At 32.5% G+C, this 18795-nt stretch overlaps 3 protein-coding genes across 5 annotated transcripts; 2 read left to right on the top strand and 1 right to left on the bottom strand.

The window, feature by feature from the left end:
- On the top strand, positions 1055 to 4373 carry LOC104706152 (GATA zinc finger domain-containing protein 14-like). 3 transcript variants are annotated; one of them, XM_010422302.2, is made up of 9 exons: positions 1062 to 1173; positions 1263 to 1412; positions 1540 to 1974; positions 2082 to 2188; positions 2267 to 2340; positions 2644 to 2713; positions 2961 to 3051; positions 3140 to 3199; positions 3749 to 4373. In XM_010422302.2, exons 2-9 carry the CDS (start codon positions 1344 to 1346, stop codon positions 4286 to 4288), a joined length of 1446 nt encoding a protein of 481 aa, XP_010420604.1. In that variant the 5' UTR covers positions 1062 to 1173; positions 1263 to 1343; the 3' UTR covers positions 4289 to 4373. The 3 variants fall into 3 exon arrangements, with proteins under 3 accessions (XP_010420607.1, XP_010420604.1, XP_010420605.1); XM_010422303.2 differs by having other exon boundaries at positions 1274 to 1412; XM_010422305.2 differs by having other exon boundaries at positions 1055 to 1412; positions 2088 to 2188.
- Positions 4882 to 6022, bottom strand: LOC104706153 (dehydration-responsive element-binding protein 2G-like). The gene has a single exon (XM_010422306.2). It carries the CDS (start codon positions 5978 to 5980, stop codon positions 5078 to 5080), a length of 903 nt encoding a protein of 300 aa, XP_010420608.1. The 5' UTR covers positions 5981 to 6022; the 3' UTR covers positions 4882 to 5077.
- Positions 13081 to 18297, top strand: LOC104706154. Its single transcript, XM_010422307.2, has 7 exons — positions 13081 to 13767; positions 13882 to 13968; positions 14274 to 14534; positions 16293 to 16463; positions 16574 to 16627; positions 17434 to 17580; positions 17803 to 18297. The coding sequence occupies exons 1-7, from the start codon at positions 13570 to 13572 to the stop codon at positions 18178 to 18180; spliced, it is 1296 nt and encodes a 431-aa protein (XP_010420609.1). The 5' UTR covers positions 13081 to 13569; the 3' UTR covers positions 18181 to 18297.

Raw genomic sequence — 18795 nt, forward strand, 5'->3', positions numbered from 1 at the left:
CAGGTAGTATGACAATGTCATCCTCTTCCTCCACGTCTCGCCCATGGCGGAAAGTAACAGGTTGTGCTTGAGAAGCCATCAATGCCTGATACAATTCTTAGCGAAGAGCTAGACAGGGAAGGCAAATATGTTCCTTCTCCCGAAATATAGTAGTTATAAGACTCAGCCTGAATAGGATAGTCTTCCAGTGAAATAGTGAATGTAACAAAGAAACTCCCTTATGTTTTGTACTGGCTTTGACTCTTTTGATGTCGTACGATTGGACTTAACAGGGGGAAGAACACAAGTAAAAATTCGCTGATGGAGGCATCAGGAAAACAGTCACGGGTTTAATTAGAAGAGAGGCGACACCAAGTGAAAAGAGAACTACTAGGTGAACTTGAAAATAGGATTAGATTGGTGAGCATGTGCAAAAAGGGGACCAGCTCTTCTTATCACACCGAAGCCTCACTCGGTCGGAACTTAGGAAGCAAAGGGAAAAGAAGGAAAGTTTCTTGTTTTAGATAAAACAGAGTTGGTGAGATCTACCTTTTTTGAAAAGGATAGCTGCTTTTAGAAGTCTCGAGACATGTGCCTGGGAGAGAAACCAAAGTCACGAGTTGTGACTTGCTTGTCGGGGGTTATTACAATTGATTTAGATACCTTATTTGGTTTATGCAACTGTTTGTTGTAAGTTATATTCTTTATTTAATGCCATCTACGGATCTACCTATATCCCATACATCCACCTCAAGTTTTCACAAGAAGGAACGAACGTAAGCGTTGGGACACAAATGACAAAACCCTTTATTTATGTAACAAGAACTCACATGAGGCTTGTGTATATGACACCTTCTCTAAGAAACAATAATAAACTGTGCCTCCTAGTCATATTTACATTTGGGGTTTGATTGGGTTACCACTTACCACAATAGGCCCCCAAGTGATCAACATTTGGCCCACTACAAAAAAACTAACTATTGGCCACGTGGAACATCAGTCTGACTCCGAGTGCCACGTCTTCAAAACACATTAATACCGGTTCGTACCGGTTGTTGGTTCCCGGTTCAATTAAGAGAATGAGATAGAGAGAAGTCAGAGAACAGAACAGTCTTCGATTTTAATTTAGGTTTCTTCTTCGCTCACCCCAATTCTCACAGTCGCGTGACTCGCCATAGCTTCAACGCCGACGAGGTTAGCCAATTTCTTCTAGCTGACCATCGTCTGGATTTGATTTCGACCTCTGTTTCTGCTTCTTCTTACTTACCCATCGTCTTGATTAGTCGTTGAACAGAGACTCAAGCTAAAGAGTTACTTGAGTTCATAAGTAATCCTAAAACCCTATAAACCCTAGCTCCTTCATAATGCGACCTCCATTCAATTCCTTCCAGCCTCAAGGTCGACCTCATCGACCGCAACAGCAACAACACCAGGTCTCTCTCTCTCTGTATCTCTATGTCATACCATAAAAATCTCTCCTTTTTACCACACACAAAAAAAAAAAATCAAGACTTTTTTTTTTGTATTGATGTCTCTGTGTTTCGTTTTTGTCATCTGCAGAACAATGGGTATTCTAATCACCACCAACGTAATGGGTATCAGAACCCAATGGAAGCTAATCAATTAAGGATGATGAATCCACACATGATGAGTAATCCAATGATGGGTCACATGAACAATCCGATGCCTATGCCTAATATGCCAATGCATCCTCAGTTCTTTAATAATCTCCCCAATATGCCTCAACATCAACAGCAACTTCATCAGTTTGCTGCTATGCCCAACCATATCAACCAGTTACTTCCCAACCTCTTGGGGAATCTTCAATTTGCAGTTGCTAATAGTAATCTTATGGCTCACTCACTCCCCTTAGTTCAGCCCCAATTTTTCCAGCCACAGCTTAATTCCTTTAACCCCCGTCCTTATCCACCAGTTCCAAATCCCCATCAAAATCATCAGTTACAGCCTCCGGGTTTCTCAGAGCCAAGACCACTGGTAAAACCTCTTATTTATTACATTGTTTTTTCTCTATCAATAGAGAGAGACTTGTCTAAGTTGTTTCCAGTATTTCTTGTTCTTTTAGTTAACTTGAGCTTTCACAGGGGCAGACCGGAGGAATTGTTGATAATACCAATGGTTCCGGCTCTAAAGGGAATGATTTTCGAAATAAGTTTACAAAACATCAAAAGTTCAAAGGCCCTGGTCAAGGGTATGTTCCTACTGCTTGCTCCCCTTTCAATTGTTTGTTTGCTATAATCTGTTTATATGTATTCTGAGTTGTTTGTAGATTCCAGAGATCTCAGTTGCATAAAGCAGATAATGGAAAGAGGAAGTCTGGATTCAAGGATCACAAGGGCAAAGGTTAGTCCTCTTACATATCAAATCACATATCTGATGTTGACTATACGCTTTTTTTGTTCTCTGTGTACTGGAATATATTAGTTAATAAACTTAGCATTAGAAATGATATATTTTTTTTTTAACATCTTTTGGGAGTTTCTAATTCCAAACGTTTTCTATATTTCAAGTTAGTAGTTTTGTTGTGTAATCCTTGTAGCCAGTATCTCTGTATTCCCTTCCTCAGATTTTCTGGAACATTTGAGGATTTGATATGTGTTTTTTTTTTGTCTTTTCTGATCTCTCCATATATGATTTCCTTTACAGGGAACTATAATAAGATGACAACTGGGTTCAATGGGTCTGATGCTGGTAACATACCTAATGAGAAGAAAAGGTAGTGCCCAGGTCTCAATAGAATAGCACCTTACTGTTTTGGCTCATTAAATTTCTTTTGGTTCTTAAGCCGTTTTGATTCCCTGAATTTTCACGGTCATAAAGCAGTGAAATCCATATAACTCGTAATATTGGATGGGATTATTCTGGATCACATTTTTCGTTATTATTTTTGTTCAAGCTCATGTCAGGTCATTAGGTCCAGTCTCTAATATTATTCTTTTGATGTTATTTTTCTCCAAGAGAAGATCATTTGCTTTGGTCTATACACCAAAAGAAATTAAGCAATGGCGTGAATCTCGGCGTAAGAATTATCCAACGAAACTCAACGTTGCGAAGGTAGTAGCCCTCCCTCTCCCACCATCTTTGATTTGTTGAAATTCACTCCTTTGGTGAAAATTTTGAATGGTAAGTTACCTTTTTGCAGAAAGTAAAGAAAAATGTTTCAGAAAGCATCCTTGACGAGGAAGCAAAAATGCGTCGTCAGGTACCCCTTATATTTGTCTATCCCTGTATTTTCCACATCTTATGGTAATTCTTATGGTCATGGTAGACACACTGCATTAAAAGAATCAACTGGTAAACCTTGAGAACTTCTACTTCAAATAGGTTTAGGAAACGGTGAAAAGGAGATATAGCTTATCTGCTATGTGGGTTGAAAAATATGAATACTACAATTATTATTTGGTAGCAAGTATTCTTCATGAAGCTCGAGTCACCATTAAGATCAGCTGGCCAATGCTATGAATGATGAAACTGCAGTCTCAGTAGCTTATGCTTTTTGTTTTGTTTTAAAGTTAAGGCCTAACGAAATAGCCCGTCTAGTTAGATATCCAAAAGGTTATGATGGTGAAATAAGCATATCTGTATATATCTACTGAAAAGTTATCGAATTCATAGTTTTGCTATTGGGAAGTTTAGGAGACAATGAAAGAGGTCAATATCATTAGGCTTGTATAGCCTCCCTACAATCGTCCCATAATTCTTCTTTCAATTAGCATGTCTTACCATATATCGATTTATTTTTGCATTGCAGCAACTCCAGGAAGTTTTAGCAAAGCAGGCTGAATTAGGTATTGAAGTTGCAGAAGTTCCTTCACATTATTTATCCAATACAGATGAACAAGTTAATGGAGATAGAGGAAACAACAATGGAAAAAATCAATACAATGATCGGAAAAAGGGAAGATTCCAGAATAATAGATACAAAAAGAGAAGACTTGATAGAAAAGATAAGTCTGGTAAGAAAACAAGATTTGAAGACAAAACTTCATCTCAAGAGTCTTCCGTGATAACGAGAGAACCTACATTGCTTGAGAAGCTCCTAAGCGGAGACATAAAGAGAGACAAAAGCCAATTATTACAGGTATTCCGCTTCATGGTAATGAATTCATTATTCAAGGAGTTTCCAGAGCAACCACTGAAGTTGCCGTTGATTACGGTAGAAGAAACTGGATGTGAACATGCTAGGGAAGATGAAGTTTCTTTATGCGATGACCTTAGTGATGATGATGATGATGATGATGATGTTGATGTGAATGGTGATGATAACTCATGTGATGAAGATGTTGATTGATTAATGTTCTAAGTTTGTAAGCTAAAAGAACATGAGGATTAAAACGATTTATGATATCGATCTATATGTGTTGCCTTTTTGAGGATATGTGGTCTGCAGGAAAGAGGAAACAGTGAGATGAGAGAATCTGATACATAAACATTAGACGGTGGAATATATTATAGTTTGTTTCTTTGGGATCATAACCATTCACAAATCCTCTTAACCGGATTATAACAATTTGCTTACAAATCTCCAACAAGTTTGTTATCCGGCTGAGTGGGAGAGACATACATATTAGCACACTAAACCATAACATGCTAATCTTCAGTTAGAGCTTAGAAGACTCATTTGCACAAAAAAAGAAAAAAAAAAAAAGAACTTAGAAGACTCTAAAAATGGACGGATACGGAGACAACTGCAGAACGTTTAGAATGGATGTAGACAACTGCAGACAAGAATGGATCATTTTAAGACTATTTTTGCATGTGCATTACATTTTTCAATAGTCTTCTGATAATCAGTCATAATAGTTTTATTTAGAAGAAAAGAAAACCTAGTAATCAATCTGCCAAAACCTTGTAACATTTGGTCTGTGACATTATACATAGTGGTCACTCGAAATTCAATTCTATTAATATTCTTTTTTACATAACGTTTAAGGAAAAAAATCACAACATGCTCTCAAACCTATTTACACACATAAAAAGATCCCACGACGGATGTATATAACAAATTAACAATCCTAAATCGAATATAATGAGAGATACTAAAGATAATAAATAATAATAAATAAATAAATAAAACCTCTCAGAACCAGTTCCATGGATGTTGAAACTCATCACAACACCAATTCTTGAAATCTCCATTTTTGCCAATCAACAAACCCAAATCATCAATCTCCAAAAGATCATCCATTTCCAGATACCCTGTTCCTTGTTCCATCTCCGGCCTATGCAACCTCTCTACGCCGCAACTAGGAACCGACATGCTCTCCTTATTGTCCGTCGAGCCACATGATGAGGACACTTCATGCTCCGTCTTCTTTTCTTGTCCCACAAGAAACCTCGACCAAGCTCCATTTGATAATCCATAATTCGGATTCACCATGTTCCTCGGTTTCAACCTGGTCGAAAACGTTAGTGAAGAGCCACTACCGCCACTCGCTGCATTGACGCTTTCTTGATCTTGTGAATTACTTTGTTTAGGTAATAACCAACAAAGACTCGAGCCACTTGAAGGCACACATCGATTATTATTATGATCATCGTCTTCTTGTAGAAAACTCGATCTCCCTGACCAAGAACCTCGTGGCCCACTTGCCGGGCCTAGACCAAGGTCCAACCCACAAACCGTATCGAGCTTATGAGACCAAGAACCCGACCCGTGGCCCGAGAACGACAAGTTCCTATTGACTACTTGTTGTTGTTGTTGTTGTGGGTGCAACAAGTTGAGTTTAGCCTCGTGTCCGTAGAGTTTCTTAGCGGCTTCATCGTAAGCCATGGCGGCTTCGACTGAAGTATTAAACGTGCCGAGCCAGAGACGAGTCCCACGGTTAGGCTCACGGATCTCAGCCACCCATTTACCCCAAGTCCGTTGCCTAACTCCCCGGAAAGTACACGTGGCGTTCTCTGGACCGCCTTTACCTTTCATGCAACCTTTTCTAGATCTGCCCATATTTCGTTTCTTGGCCGGAGGTTGCTCTTCTTCCATGGTGTTCCTCTTGAGAGATTCAAATCTGGTTTATAGTAAGAGAATAAAGAGTGAGATGAAAATTTAAGTGTGCGTGTATATTTATATACGTGGACACGTCATGAGTATGCGTATTTTTACGTGGCATATGTATATACGAGTGTGTACGTGTGAATGTGTATATATGTACACTAAGGTAAGGGAACTCGTTTTGTTTATTTTAATTTAATGTCTGTGCTACACGAAAGTGACCCCCGACCACTGTCTTGATGATGACTCACGTGTTTGTGTTTCTCTCTGAGCCCCTCTCCTTAAAACCTACATAGCCATTGACATTTCGACCATTTTCATTTTTTTTGTTAATGACCTGACTGAAATTTACATGTTGAGATGTTGTTGTTAGAAAGTATCTGACCTTATGCATGTTTGCACGTCTTTTCTCAACAAAATTGCCATATTTTTTGTTCCGACAAATAAACTACGAGATAAATAAATGCAAAAGATTTCATAGATATATAAATAATACAAAATATATCAGCGTAAAAGATGGTATACAACTAATAAAAATTGATAAATTCATATATAATCATGAGACTAATTCCAATGAACTTTTTGATTATTATATTTTTTATTGAAAATAGAAGTCCCATAGTTTTGTTATACACAACAAGATTCACTGGTACAATTGATGAAATTATGATTAAAAGAAACAAATTAATAGATTGGAAAATATATTTAATTGGAAAATAGATTGGTTTGCTTAATTAGAACTTTTAATTTTAACATCCAAAAAGTATTTCAACCACTACAATATTTTCTTTTGGAATAATCAAAAGGTTTTTATTTGGGGTCAAAAGTTAGAAGATTATAGAGTTGTATATATTTTTCAGGCCAAAAACTAATGTATTTTATATGGTTCCCTTCTATATATATATATATATATATGCATATTCATATGTCTTTTTCCTCGTAATACTTACAAATCACGATTCTTGAGTTTTCGTTTTCTAGGTTTTACTTAGGTTTTAAGTTTCACCGTTTATTGTAGGATATGAGTAACGTTTTAGATAAAATAACTAAAAATAAATACGAAGTATATAATTCTACGTATATTGCGAAAATGGAATATGTCAAGCTTGTGCGCTACGTGTTATGATCGAGGACGGTCTGGCAAACACCTTGGAACACATGGCTCAACAATTCATTAGGTGCTTCGGCTCGAAGTATCTTTTTTTACACCACTACTTATTAAATCCTCTTTAATTTTCACTTATTAAATCATATATTTCTCATCTTGATAAAAGCAATCGTATTTTAACAGATTAAGCATTTCTGAAATGACTGTTTTGCCTTGACTTTACTTTACTTTACTTATTTATAATTAACTGCAAAAAAATACAAAATGTCACAATAAAATGATTTGTTATGGGAAAATAATTCTTCATACTAATATCTATTTTCGGACCAAAATATTAGTTTTTGTTGTCGGCTCATTCGGCCATAATGTATTCGTTATAAATTTGACTACGTAGATTGTATGATGATGATTACACATTTACACTGTACTTTTTTGATTAAGCACTATAGACATAATTTAGTAAATTATTTACCCACACAACTCAACATTCTTTTCCTTATTTTTTGATAAATTAAAGTACTCTAATCGAGATTCTATCATGGCATTTTGGAGAAAAACGTATTTTCCATTCTACGTACGTTCATTAACAATATACTTAAATATATAAAAAAGTGAAGACCATTTCTTTTTATTAAGTTCTTGACTTTACCGATCAACAATGATTGAAACTCTGAACATCTTAATTAGTTTAGCCGGTTGAATATGCTGTCAAGTACATTAATAAAAAAATGTGTTGACGAGGTAAAAAGCATAGAACACTAATAAGAAATTAAAAAAAAAAAAAATGCATAGAACATATAATAAGACTTTCGAAATATTTGTAACAACTGGGTTTGGGGTTTGATCTCTGTAACAACTGGGTTTTACTCTTTTCAGCTTTTATTTCTTGTACCTTCATTTTCGTTTTTTTAATGGAATTCAGACGAGAAAAAAAAAAAGAACATGTATAAGACTTTCGAAATATAATTACCTTTTACTAAATCAATAAATACTTTTATTCACTTAGTAATTAACTCGTACGTATATATAACTATAATTAACATGCATATTCAAGAGATTAAAAACAGATCAATATTTTGTTAAAATTTTATGTAACTTAATTGACTTATTCAAAAAAAAATATATATATGTAACTTATTGTTTTATTATTTCCGCACTCAACTATATACGAGAATCTATCATCTACAGTAAACTCAGTTACATAAACGATGATTTGATCAGCGTCGACACAAAAGAGAGCGAGAGAGGAATGAGGTTCGGTAAAATTGCATGAGAAAGAGCAAGTGTGAGATACTCATCAGAGGTGGCAACTGGGGGATAAGTGTCACTCTTTCATCGTTGAGAGTGCGACACTTGTTTTTTTTTCTTTTCCCCTACTTCTTGGAAGTTTTAAACAAACAAACTCATATCGAGACGGGCAACCTTAAATCCAGAGAATCTCCGTATTCATATTTACTATATAAAATTTGAAAAATAATTATAGTTTTTGACACTGAAGTTTACATCATCTATTGGATTTCACAACATAATTTCCTAAACCATTTCGACTTTTCAATAATTAAGATATATATTAAAAGTTTTTTTTTCCCCAGTTTTAGATTCTCTTTATAATATATATATATATATATATATATATATATATAGTCTTTTTCCTTCTTTTTGTTATTACTGATTGAAGCTTGATGAAAAATATTATTGATTGAATAACAGCCTTTTATATAAGATTTAAAAATCATTCAAGCACCCCACATTTGGACCAAACTTTTAAGTTATTTCCAATAATTAACACAACCTTTTGTTTTGGATATTTGAGGCAATTAATTCCGCCAATCTAATAAATTCCTAACAGCAATTTGTAGAATACGTCGTCGATCGATGTTTGGATCTTTTACTAAACACGGAGATGCGATTCAGCAGTCAGAAAACAAACTTAGCATATCTTTGGTAGATGTTATATTAATAGATTTGGCCAAATCAGTTGACTTTTGATCGATCGATATCACTTTAGTCGAACCATTGTCAAGTTAGACATGCTCTTTAATTTCACGAGAATATACATGCACTTTAGTGTTTAGTCTATAAACAAGAGTATTGTTTGGGCTTGCATGACAAGAGAGAATTTACGTTCGAACTCGAGAGGATCTCACTGATACGAGCCCAAATGATCCAGCACCCTCATCTAGAACAGTGGGTCATCATGTGTAGTGTAGTCCATTAAGCTGACTCCGAGTCATTTTGCCACCTCATCAATACGAATTACCGGGATATGCCACGTCAATAAGTTTTCCGTGATCAGAATTTATTTTTCATATTTATTCTCCATTAATTCTTATACATAATATATTTCCATTTATTATGAATATTATTATGATTATTGTTATTTTAATTTCTGTGATCAGGATTATGTACAACAAATTCAATTAACTATTGTTATTAATAATTATTTATGATATGTTGGTCCACCGAGTACCAATCTCGCATTATATCGCAGTTTGTTTGAATGTTGAAACTCTTCTAGAGTTATCAATGTGGTGGTACGTGGTAGCATGGACATCTCTTATACTATTTATACAAGAAATATGTTGATCTAGGCATATATAGTCTAAAAGAGAAACATTAGTCGTTGACAATACACTGTTTCAACAATTAAATGATGTTTTTTTCTTTGTAATAGTCGGTTTAACGACGGTCGGATAATCCAAAATTTAAAACGTAGGTTTTTTAATGCTATTCATTCAAATCTCTCTTACAAAACCAATCGTTAAACCAAACTAGACAAAAAAAAAAGGAAAGATCAATGATCGCTGTCGGTACTAGTCACTATTCATTGAAAACTGCAGAACTAACATCAAATCGTGTTGGTAATCGTTGTCAATAGTTACAAAGTGAACAAAATATCAATACGTGATTTGGCCCGGCGTTTACTATGGCAGCATATGCTTGAAAGCCCCTCATTTTCATGCCATGTTAACATCATATACATATTCTCTCGGCTGACCATTATACTTGTAATAATATTACATTCCTGTTAGTTTCATTTAAAATTAAATCTGCTAATGCTTTTAAAAAAGAAATATGTAAATTCGGCCTAGTTATTGTATCTAACGAAAAAATACATGTTTACCATATATTTTTCTTACACGTATTTTAAAAACTACTAGTGTATCATTGAACGTAAATAAGGGGTTATGGTGGTTAACAACCTGAATCTGGTGACTTAGTAGCTAGGAAGGTTCATATATACTTATCGCATGATATGCATTACTATAATGTAATATCATTAATACATTCAACTAGTATTACGAATCAGACGAAGTCGAAGCATCTAAAGTTGGGATTTGAGCATCATTATAATAACCTGGTTTGGTCATGTTGACCATCGGATGAAGATACATATGTATGTATTTATTTTAAATCTTATCTAGTCCAACAACCTTTCTTTTTGTAATTTGTAGGCAATCCTTATGATAATGTATCAACAAAATTTTAAAGTACGTTAGTCATTTCATATAGTTTCACCCACGACCCACGTGAACATTGATTAGAAATATCAAACATATAATACATATGTTTATAATGTACGTTTTTTTGTTTTTGTCAAATATATATAATGGATGTTATGATCAATATGAGCGCCAACCATTTATTTTCCGTACATTTTAGTAATGCTCACTATTGACGATGTATATAATGTTTATCAAGAATTTTGTAGTAATTTAAAACATATTTTGTTAAAATTAGCGCACACAAAAAAAAACGTGTGGTAGGATAAAAATATATTACAAGTTTTCTTAATATTTAACAACCATTTCAAAACTTTATAAAATTATTGTTTATAACACAACATATTGATTTTAGACACTGATCCTGATAATTCTTTTCGAACTCAGTTCGGATCTATCTTGCATGGAAACTCAGTTCGTTTCCTGTTTTCAAAACGTTTTAGAAACGGAAACTCGTGGAAACATGGAAACAAGCCAAGGAAACACGATTTCTAAAAATCTTTGTTTGGAAACAAAATGGAAACTCCGTTTTCATTTTGGAAACACGATGAAAACTTTTTTTTTTACCTTAGAGACTTAATAAATAAATAATTTGAAAATTTATATTCATGATACATAAATATATAATATTAGTAGTATTTTAATTCAACTATTTAATATTTATGTTTTGAATTTGTGTTGTTTCAAATATTCTTTTTCATATAATTTTTAGGTTTGATGTTTTACTATGTATATACATATATATACAGATATATGATACATACGTTTCCAAAATGTTTCTATCTCTTAATTTTAGAAAAAATCGTTTCCCGTTTCCAAAACTTTGCACTTTCGTGTATCCGTTTCCGTTTCCATGCAACCGAGGACTTCAGATCAAACTTGAACTGGATATATTGTGACCCAATGTGATATATATACCTATAAAATTTACTAGACCTGTCATGGACCACATAATTAAACGGTCCACAATGATTTATATATAATTATATACACTTGATATCATTTTTTACGTCGACTTATATTTAACATCATATTGAGAAATAATATGTGTTTGGCCACAAAGTCAAATGAGGAAAAAAATGAATTATATCTTTACAACGCGAAAAGCTCTTAGCCTTTAAATGTACTTCAATTTAGGTTTCTATAGTTTTATCTAATATTAGGAATAAGCTTTCTTCATCTTGATCAAACTTCAATTTGAGTGTGCTATTATACGATATTTTAGTCTGTTTTATCATTTTTTTTCCTCGTTTATTATGTTTTGTTTCTAATCGAAATAAATATAAAGACAAAACGTTTTCGATTATGCTTTGATTTTTAAATAACACTAAGAAATACGTAACAATTTGTCTTTGATTTTAAAAAGTTGAATGGGTAAAATTAATCATGTTACCGAAAATAGGAAACGTTATTTCAGCAAATAGTTATTATATATACATATGTAAACTGTTTAACGATTTTATACATAAATTAAATTTTAATGCGTGGCTTATTTGAAATGAAATGGTTATTGGATTAAATAACATATTTTTTTGGGTCAATGAGATTAAACATTATTAAGTTGCACAAAACAAAAAAAAGGGAACATAAATATTAGAAAATGACAAAATTTTACTAGTAATTAATTGATTATAACTTTGAATTTAGTTGGTATGTTCATAATTCATTTGTTGAAATTGGTTCAGCCATCGCATTCAGATTTCAGAGTGTGTACTTATAGGCATATACGCAAAAATAATGATATTTAATCGGTGGTGTATGAGTACGCAATTAAAGGACGCCACGTGGGTTACAGTACCAAATTTTAGATGATGTAACAAAAAAAAAGCTGGATCGATTGAGAGATCCCCAAGCAAAGCTAAGATACTACTCCATTAATTAAACGTTCCACCATAGAGTTTAATTTACTGAATAATAATATAAAACGGTCAAAATGATTAGATTATTAGTATAATCATGTGACTAGTTTTGATCTGCCTCGTGCATATCATCCACTAGAACCTTAATTACTAGATCTTTGTAACAGAAGCAATGTGTTGTTTGATCATATTGTATTGGACGCTAACCAGATTTCTCATTGAACTCCTACTTATATTTTTATGGATATATAAACAGTTTTACTATGAAGGCAATGAGTTCAAAGTTCAAACCATATCAAAACACTTCTACTTTTGACTATTTGGTATCTTTACTTCCAAACCAAACTAAACCAAAACAGAAACAACTTTGGTTATGAATGATGTATAAGCGAGTTATACCAAAAATGTATACTCTTATATTTTTGGATATAATGTATTTTTCTAAAGTTATATTTAGATTTTAGAAAGAAAAAAAAAAAGAAAAGAGTAGTAGTGACAGATGAAAACATTGAAGGAGTGTCATAAAAGGGAAGAAAGGTTTAGTTAGTTGGGTAGGTCTCTCTAATGTATTTATAGTCTCCCTTTGCTTCTTTTTCATTTATTTCCCTTAACTTATTTTAATCAATACTACTATTGCTTTAGTCTCTCTCCCACACATGTATAAAATGAAAATTTTCTCTTTTTAAAAAAAAAAAAAAATTCATAAGAAAGAAAAGACAAGAATTAAATCCATCTATATATAAAATTGAAACCAATTCAGGGCAATGATGAATCTTGATTTGATCTTCTTCTCGAAAACCTCATTGCTTTTGCTTCTTCTCTTCCATTTCCATATTTACACTTCATAATATCTCTTCACCCACTTCTCTTCTTCCCCATTTATAACACACAGATATATATACATAATTTTACATTTATATATATTTTCGGCTAGCTATAGTAACTCTCTAAAATCTCTTTCCATTATCTTGAAATGGTCCTCCTCTCATATTAACCCTAGAAGAAGAATCTGTCTGACCTTCTCTCAGTTTTCAATTTCTTCACTTTCTCGTTCTCCGGACACTGAATGTGATACATTTATAGGAGATTAAAGCTTTAAAAGATCGATCAATGGAGGGTTTTGTTCTTCCATCCAAGAGAAGTTTTCTTCTTTTTCTTGTTATTGTCAGCCTCTCTTTGGGCCAGAAGGTCAGATATATCTCTGCCTTTAACGACACCAAACCATATAGACAAGTCAGTAGCTTGAGACTAGAGAGGATCCAAAAGCACTTGAACAAGATCAACAAGCCTCCTGTCTTCACCATCCAGGTTAATTATATAATATGTACATGTTTCAAATGCATTTGTAGTTTGTTTTGTCTAAATTTTATCTTTATGTGAAATATATAACTTTTGTTATTACAAAATAATAATAATTTACAGAGTCCGGACGGTGATGTAATAGATTGTGTACACAAAAGAAAACAGCCGGCTTTGGATCATCCACTCTTACAGCATCACAAGATTCAGGTAATGCCGACCACGCAACTTTTTCTTTTTATTTATTACTTACATCAAATACACAGTTTTCAAAATTTATTGAATGATGTAGCACTATTTGTTTAGGTAAAAATTCCAATTATAAATTATGAAAAATTTGTAAATAACTTCAAAAAGTTATGTTGGTGAATTGGATGTGACAGAATACATATATGAGCATTTTTTTTCTTAATACTTTTTTTTTTGCTTAAATGAAATAGTAGTACAAAATAAGTCTTTTGATTATGGATAAATATTTTTTTTTGGACAAACTGATCATGGATAAATAAACACAGAAAGCACCGAAGAAAATGCCGAAGATGATGGGAAGCGATGATGTTAATAAAGAAGAAGCAGCGAATGTATTGGAAGGTGCATGGCAAATGTGGCACGTGAATGGCACGAGGTGTCCCAAGGGGACCGTTCCCATACGACGCAACACGATGAATGATGTGCTGAGAGCCAAGTCTCTGTTTGACTTTGGCAAAAAGCGACGGAGTATTCACCTTGATCAACGGACAGAGAAACCTGATGCTCTTGGCACAAATGGACATGAGGTACACTCGATTATTATAGTTATCCCTAGCCTCTTCTTGGTTATTGACAAATTGGATATTGGACTATGAACTTCAATATAAGCAAACTAGTAAGTCTTTAGCTTAGAATGGATAATCAAAATAGATTTATGAATACAATCCCCTATATAATAAAACCGAAGTACACAACGTTTTTTTGTAGACTATATAATTTTAATAAATTGGTTACAAATAGGTTATAGATTAAGTTTTATATTATTTGTATAGTCTACATTTATTGTTTCCAAAAATCTTAAAAAGAATATTCTAAAAAATCATTTGATATCATCTAACTTACTATATTAATTTTTTTTATTAAATTATTCATCAAATAAAATCCTTTAATATCTAGCTTAACATATTAATTTGTTAATTATTATTATACTTCACCTTTCATTTTTATACATGAGTCTATTTTGTGAAACAAATAAATTCTCATATTATTTATTATAATTAAAAATAGTTTTTTTGCACTAATAATTAAAAAATAGTTTTATTTCTGAATATACCATAAGTTGAATTTTTAAAAACAAATATAAATGATTCAATCTATAAAATATTCAATTTTTATTAATATTATTTTTTAAAAATAATATCTATTGAATTAAAAAATTTACTGAGTAACGGGTCAAAATTTGAATATTTAAATTAAATTTCATACTTTTTGTTGAATTTTATAATTTTATATAATATAATAAACTTTAAATAATTTATTTTTAAAATATTGAAACTTGATATTAAAGTTAGAAACTATAAACACTCTAAATTGATTTGTTATAACAATGTCTATAATATATCACTATAATATGAAAGAATTAAAAAAAACCAAGTATATTAAAACAAAAAGTATAACAATATATTAAATTACTCATAATATAATAACTCGCTTTTTAAAAACCAAATTCACAAAATTATGTCTTATAGTGACATTCAAGTCATGAGGTACAATATACATTGTTGAAATAACTTCACGTACATAAACTAATACAACATATTAAAATTTTATTTTAAAATAGAAAATATACTAAATTTTGTATAAAATAAAATTTAACGAGTGTTATAGCACATGTACTTATCTAGAATCATTAACAATATAAAACTTACAAAATAAGTGTCTTTTTCAAGTCATCATATTTAACATATGATTTTATTAGATAATATTTTATCAAAAAACTTTTAAAAATAATCACATAAATTATAATTTATAAAAAAAATTATAATGTAAATAAAATGAATTTCAACATGTGCTAGAGCACGGGTGTTAATCTAGTATCATATTCTTTTGTATGAATGTACACCATAGCGTCTATGAATTGAATAAAAAAAAAAGTTGTGTGGTCATCGTAATTAAGATTACATAGATAATTCACATAAACGTTGATAATAAACTACATCTACATGTACGATCTATTCGTATATCAATGTTTATGTGAATTGTCTATGTAATCATTTAATTATGGACCCATGTAACAGTTTCCAATGTCAGTCTCATTAATTAAGTTCATAAAATACATAAAAACACAAGCATTCAATGAATTTTAAGATCCCGTCTCGTTATTATAATTCTTGAAACATACAACTATCTTAAAAGATTCATAATTACTGTATATAACGCACGGCATTTCATACGCATATATTGGGATTATAAATAAGTGTAGTTTAGAAGTTAATGATCGTTAAGTATAATAAGACTTGATGAATACTGATATGTTAATGATATATGTGGGTGGGAAATGATAGCATGCGATCGCGTATACGGAAACATCGTCGGAGATATATGGAGCAAAGGCGACGATAAACGTTTGGGATCCAAAAATAGAAGAAGTGAATGAGTTTAGTCTCTCTCAGATTTGGATTCTCTCTGGTTCTTTCGTCGGTCCTGATCTCAATAGTATAGAAGCTGGCTGGCAGGTACTGTGTTTTACTGTTTCACCCTTCCCATAACATTCTTGTTTAATTTACTGTCGAGTAAGTTTAAGAAAAAGAGTTATATCTAAAGCTGTGATTGTTCTACTAGTCAGGTCAGTCCGGAGCTGTATGGTGACAACAGACCAAGATTGTTCACTTATTGGACGGTACGTTGTTGTTAATTACTAGTATTTGTTGATTTTATATTATGATGCAAATCAGTTTCATTATTTAATTATAGAAATCTAGAATTAAGATTATTTGGGGTATATATTGAGTATTCATCCTTGAGAAGAAGAAATTAATTAATGTTTTGCTTTTAGGGACATTCATGTGACAGTGTAGTAGTTTCTAGGTATAGTTCAGTGTCTAGTTTTAGTATATAGATTGTATTTTCAAAACTACCAAATATATTGCTTTGAAGGCACACTTCAATATTATACTTTTTTTTTTGTACATATACTTTCCCTTTTCTGTAACAGAAATTTAACATTTACTTCATCTAGAAATTCAGTGATATTGTGCATGGAAATTATGATAGGGTAAATTGAAGGTAACACTGTATATGCCCAGAAAAAAAAAAAAAAAAAGAGTAAAGGTGCTTCTCTAACTTGTAATATTCATTCTAACAGGTTCCTTTAATGTGTAAGTATTGATCATATTGAAGTTAATGGTAGAACAGAGTCATCATGATAATGTTTGGTGTAGAGCATTTAATATTTGCATTAAAAGCCTTATATTATCAATTGGATTGATACCAGTCCAACTTCTGTACTACTCTCCAAATCATTAAATTTGGTTCTGCCCAAAAGCTAGAAATAGTATGAACATATCTACACATATTTTTGGTTGTAAATTATGAAAATGTATGTTAATTAGGTATTTGGTCACTGGTCGGCATTAATCTGGTTTACCAATTTTTGTTTCCTTGAGCATATTCTAAACTAGTGATATTTTTTTTTGGTATTCTTAGAGTGATTCATACCAAGCAACAGGATGTTACAATCTTTTATGTTCTGGATTTATCCAAACAAATAACAAGATTGCAATTGGAGCAGCCATTTCTCCTCTCTCTACTTTCAAAGGAAACCAGTTTGACATCACAATACTCATTTGGAAGGTTCGTCTCTGTTTCTCTCTTACTAGATCTCTATATATATCATCTATTTCCCACGTAAAATGTAGTATGATATTATCTTTAGGTAACAAGTTAAACTAATAGTATAATACTATACTGTATTTTTTTTTTTTTGCTTTATTTTCACGATCATAGTGACACAAAACCATGCTAATATATACAAGAAAGTTCATTTGCTCAAAAAATATTCAATTGCAATTGCAGGATCCAAAAATGGGGAATTGGTGGATGGGTTTAGGGGACAACACACTTGTTGGGTATTGGCCAGCCGAGCTTTTCACGCACTTGGCTGACCATGCAACCACCGTGGAATGGGGCGGTGAAGTTGTAAACACGCGTGCTTCAGGCCGGCACACGACGACTCAAATGGGTTCGGGTCATTTCCCGGACGAAGGGTTCGGGAAAGCAAGTTACTTTCGGAATTTGGAGGTTGTGGATTCGGACAACAGTCTAGTACCGGTGCATGACGTCAAGATATTAGCCGAGAACACCGAATGTTACGACATTAAGAGTTCGTATAGTAATGAGTGGGGAACTTATTTTTACTATGGTGGGCCGGGGTTTAATCCTAGGTGTAATTGAAATCAAAGTGTACATAGTTTGGGTTGGAAATTGGAGGAAAGAAATTAAAGGGTATCGAATGTGTAATTTTTTTCAAGTATGGGTAGTAAAAATTGAATATTGGCTCTTTGTTTTTGATTTGTTGTTGTTGGTTCATTTAAATCTAGTAATTTATTGCATTCATAGGAGAAAAAGAAGAGTGTATGCAATAATGAGAGTATGATAACAAAGTTTCTTTGCTTTCTAAGTTGTTTAAATCTCAGATCTAAAATCGTCGTAAAGGTAATCTCTCTTTCTAGCTCAGAAGAAAAAAAAATGCAATATGCACAAAAAAAAAAAAATGTATTGCAAGGTGAATATCAAGTTTTGTACGAAATCAATTGATCCCACTCACAATGTGAAAACAGTTTCAATGTATTGGTTGGTTAAATTAAATGCTTACAAGACTTCTTACACCAAGATATTTGAGTTCATACTTCAAAATATACAAATTTTCTAGATAGTTGTTTCGAGATTACATAGCGGATCACAGGGACCAAAAATAATCATGATCCGGTGGACTTGAACTTCGATATCTTGTGTGGAAGATTGCATTACACGTCGAGGTTCGAAGACTTGGAAAATTACTCCCTCAAG

Source organism: Camelina sativa, chromosome 8 (assembly GCF_000633955.1).
Source record: "Camelina sativa cultivar DH55 chromosome 8, Cs, whole genome shotgun sequence".
Taxonomy (NCBI): Eukaryota; Viridiplantae; Streptophyta; class Magnoliopsida; order Brassicales; family Brassicaceae; genus Camelina; species Camelina sativa.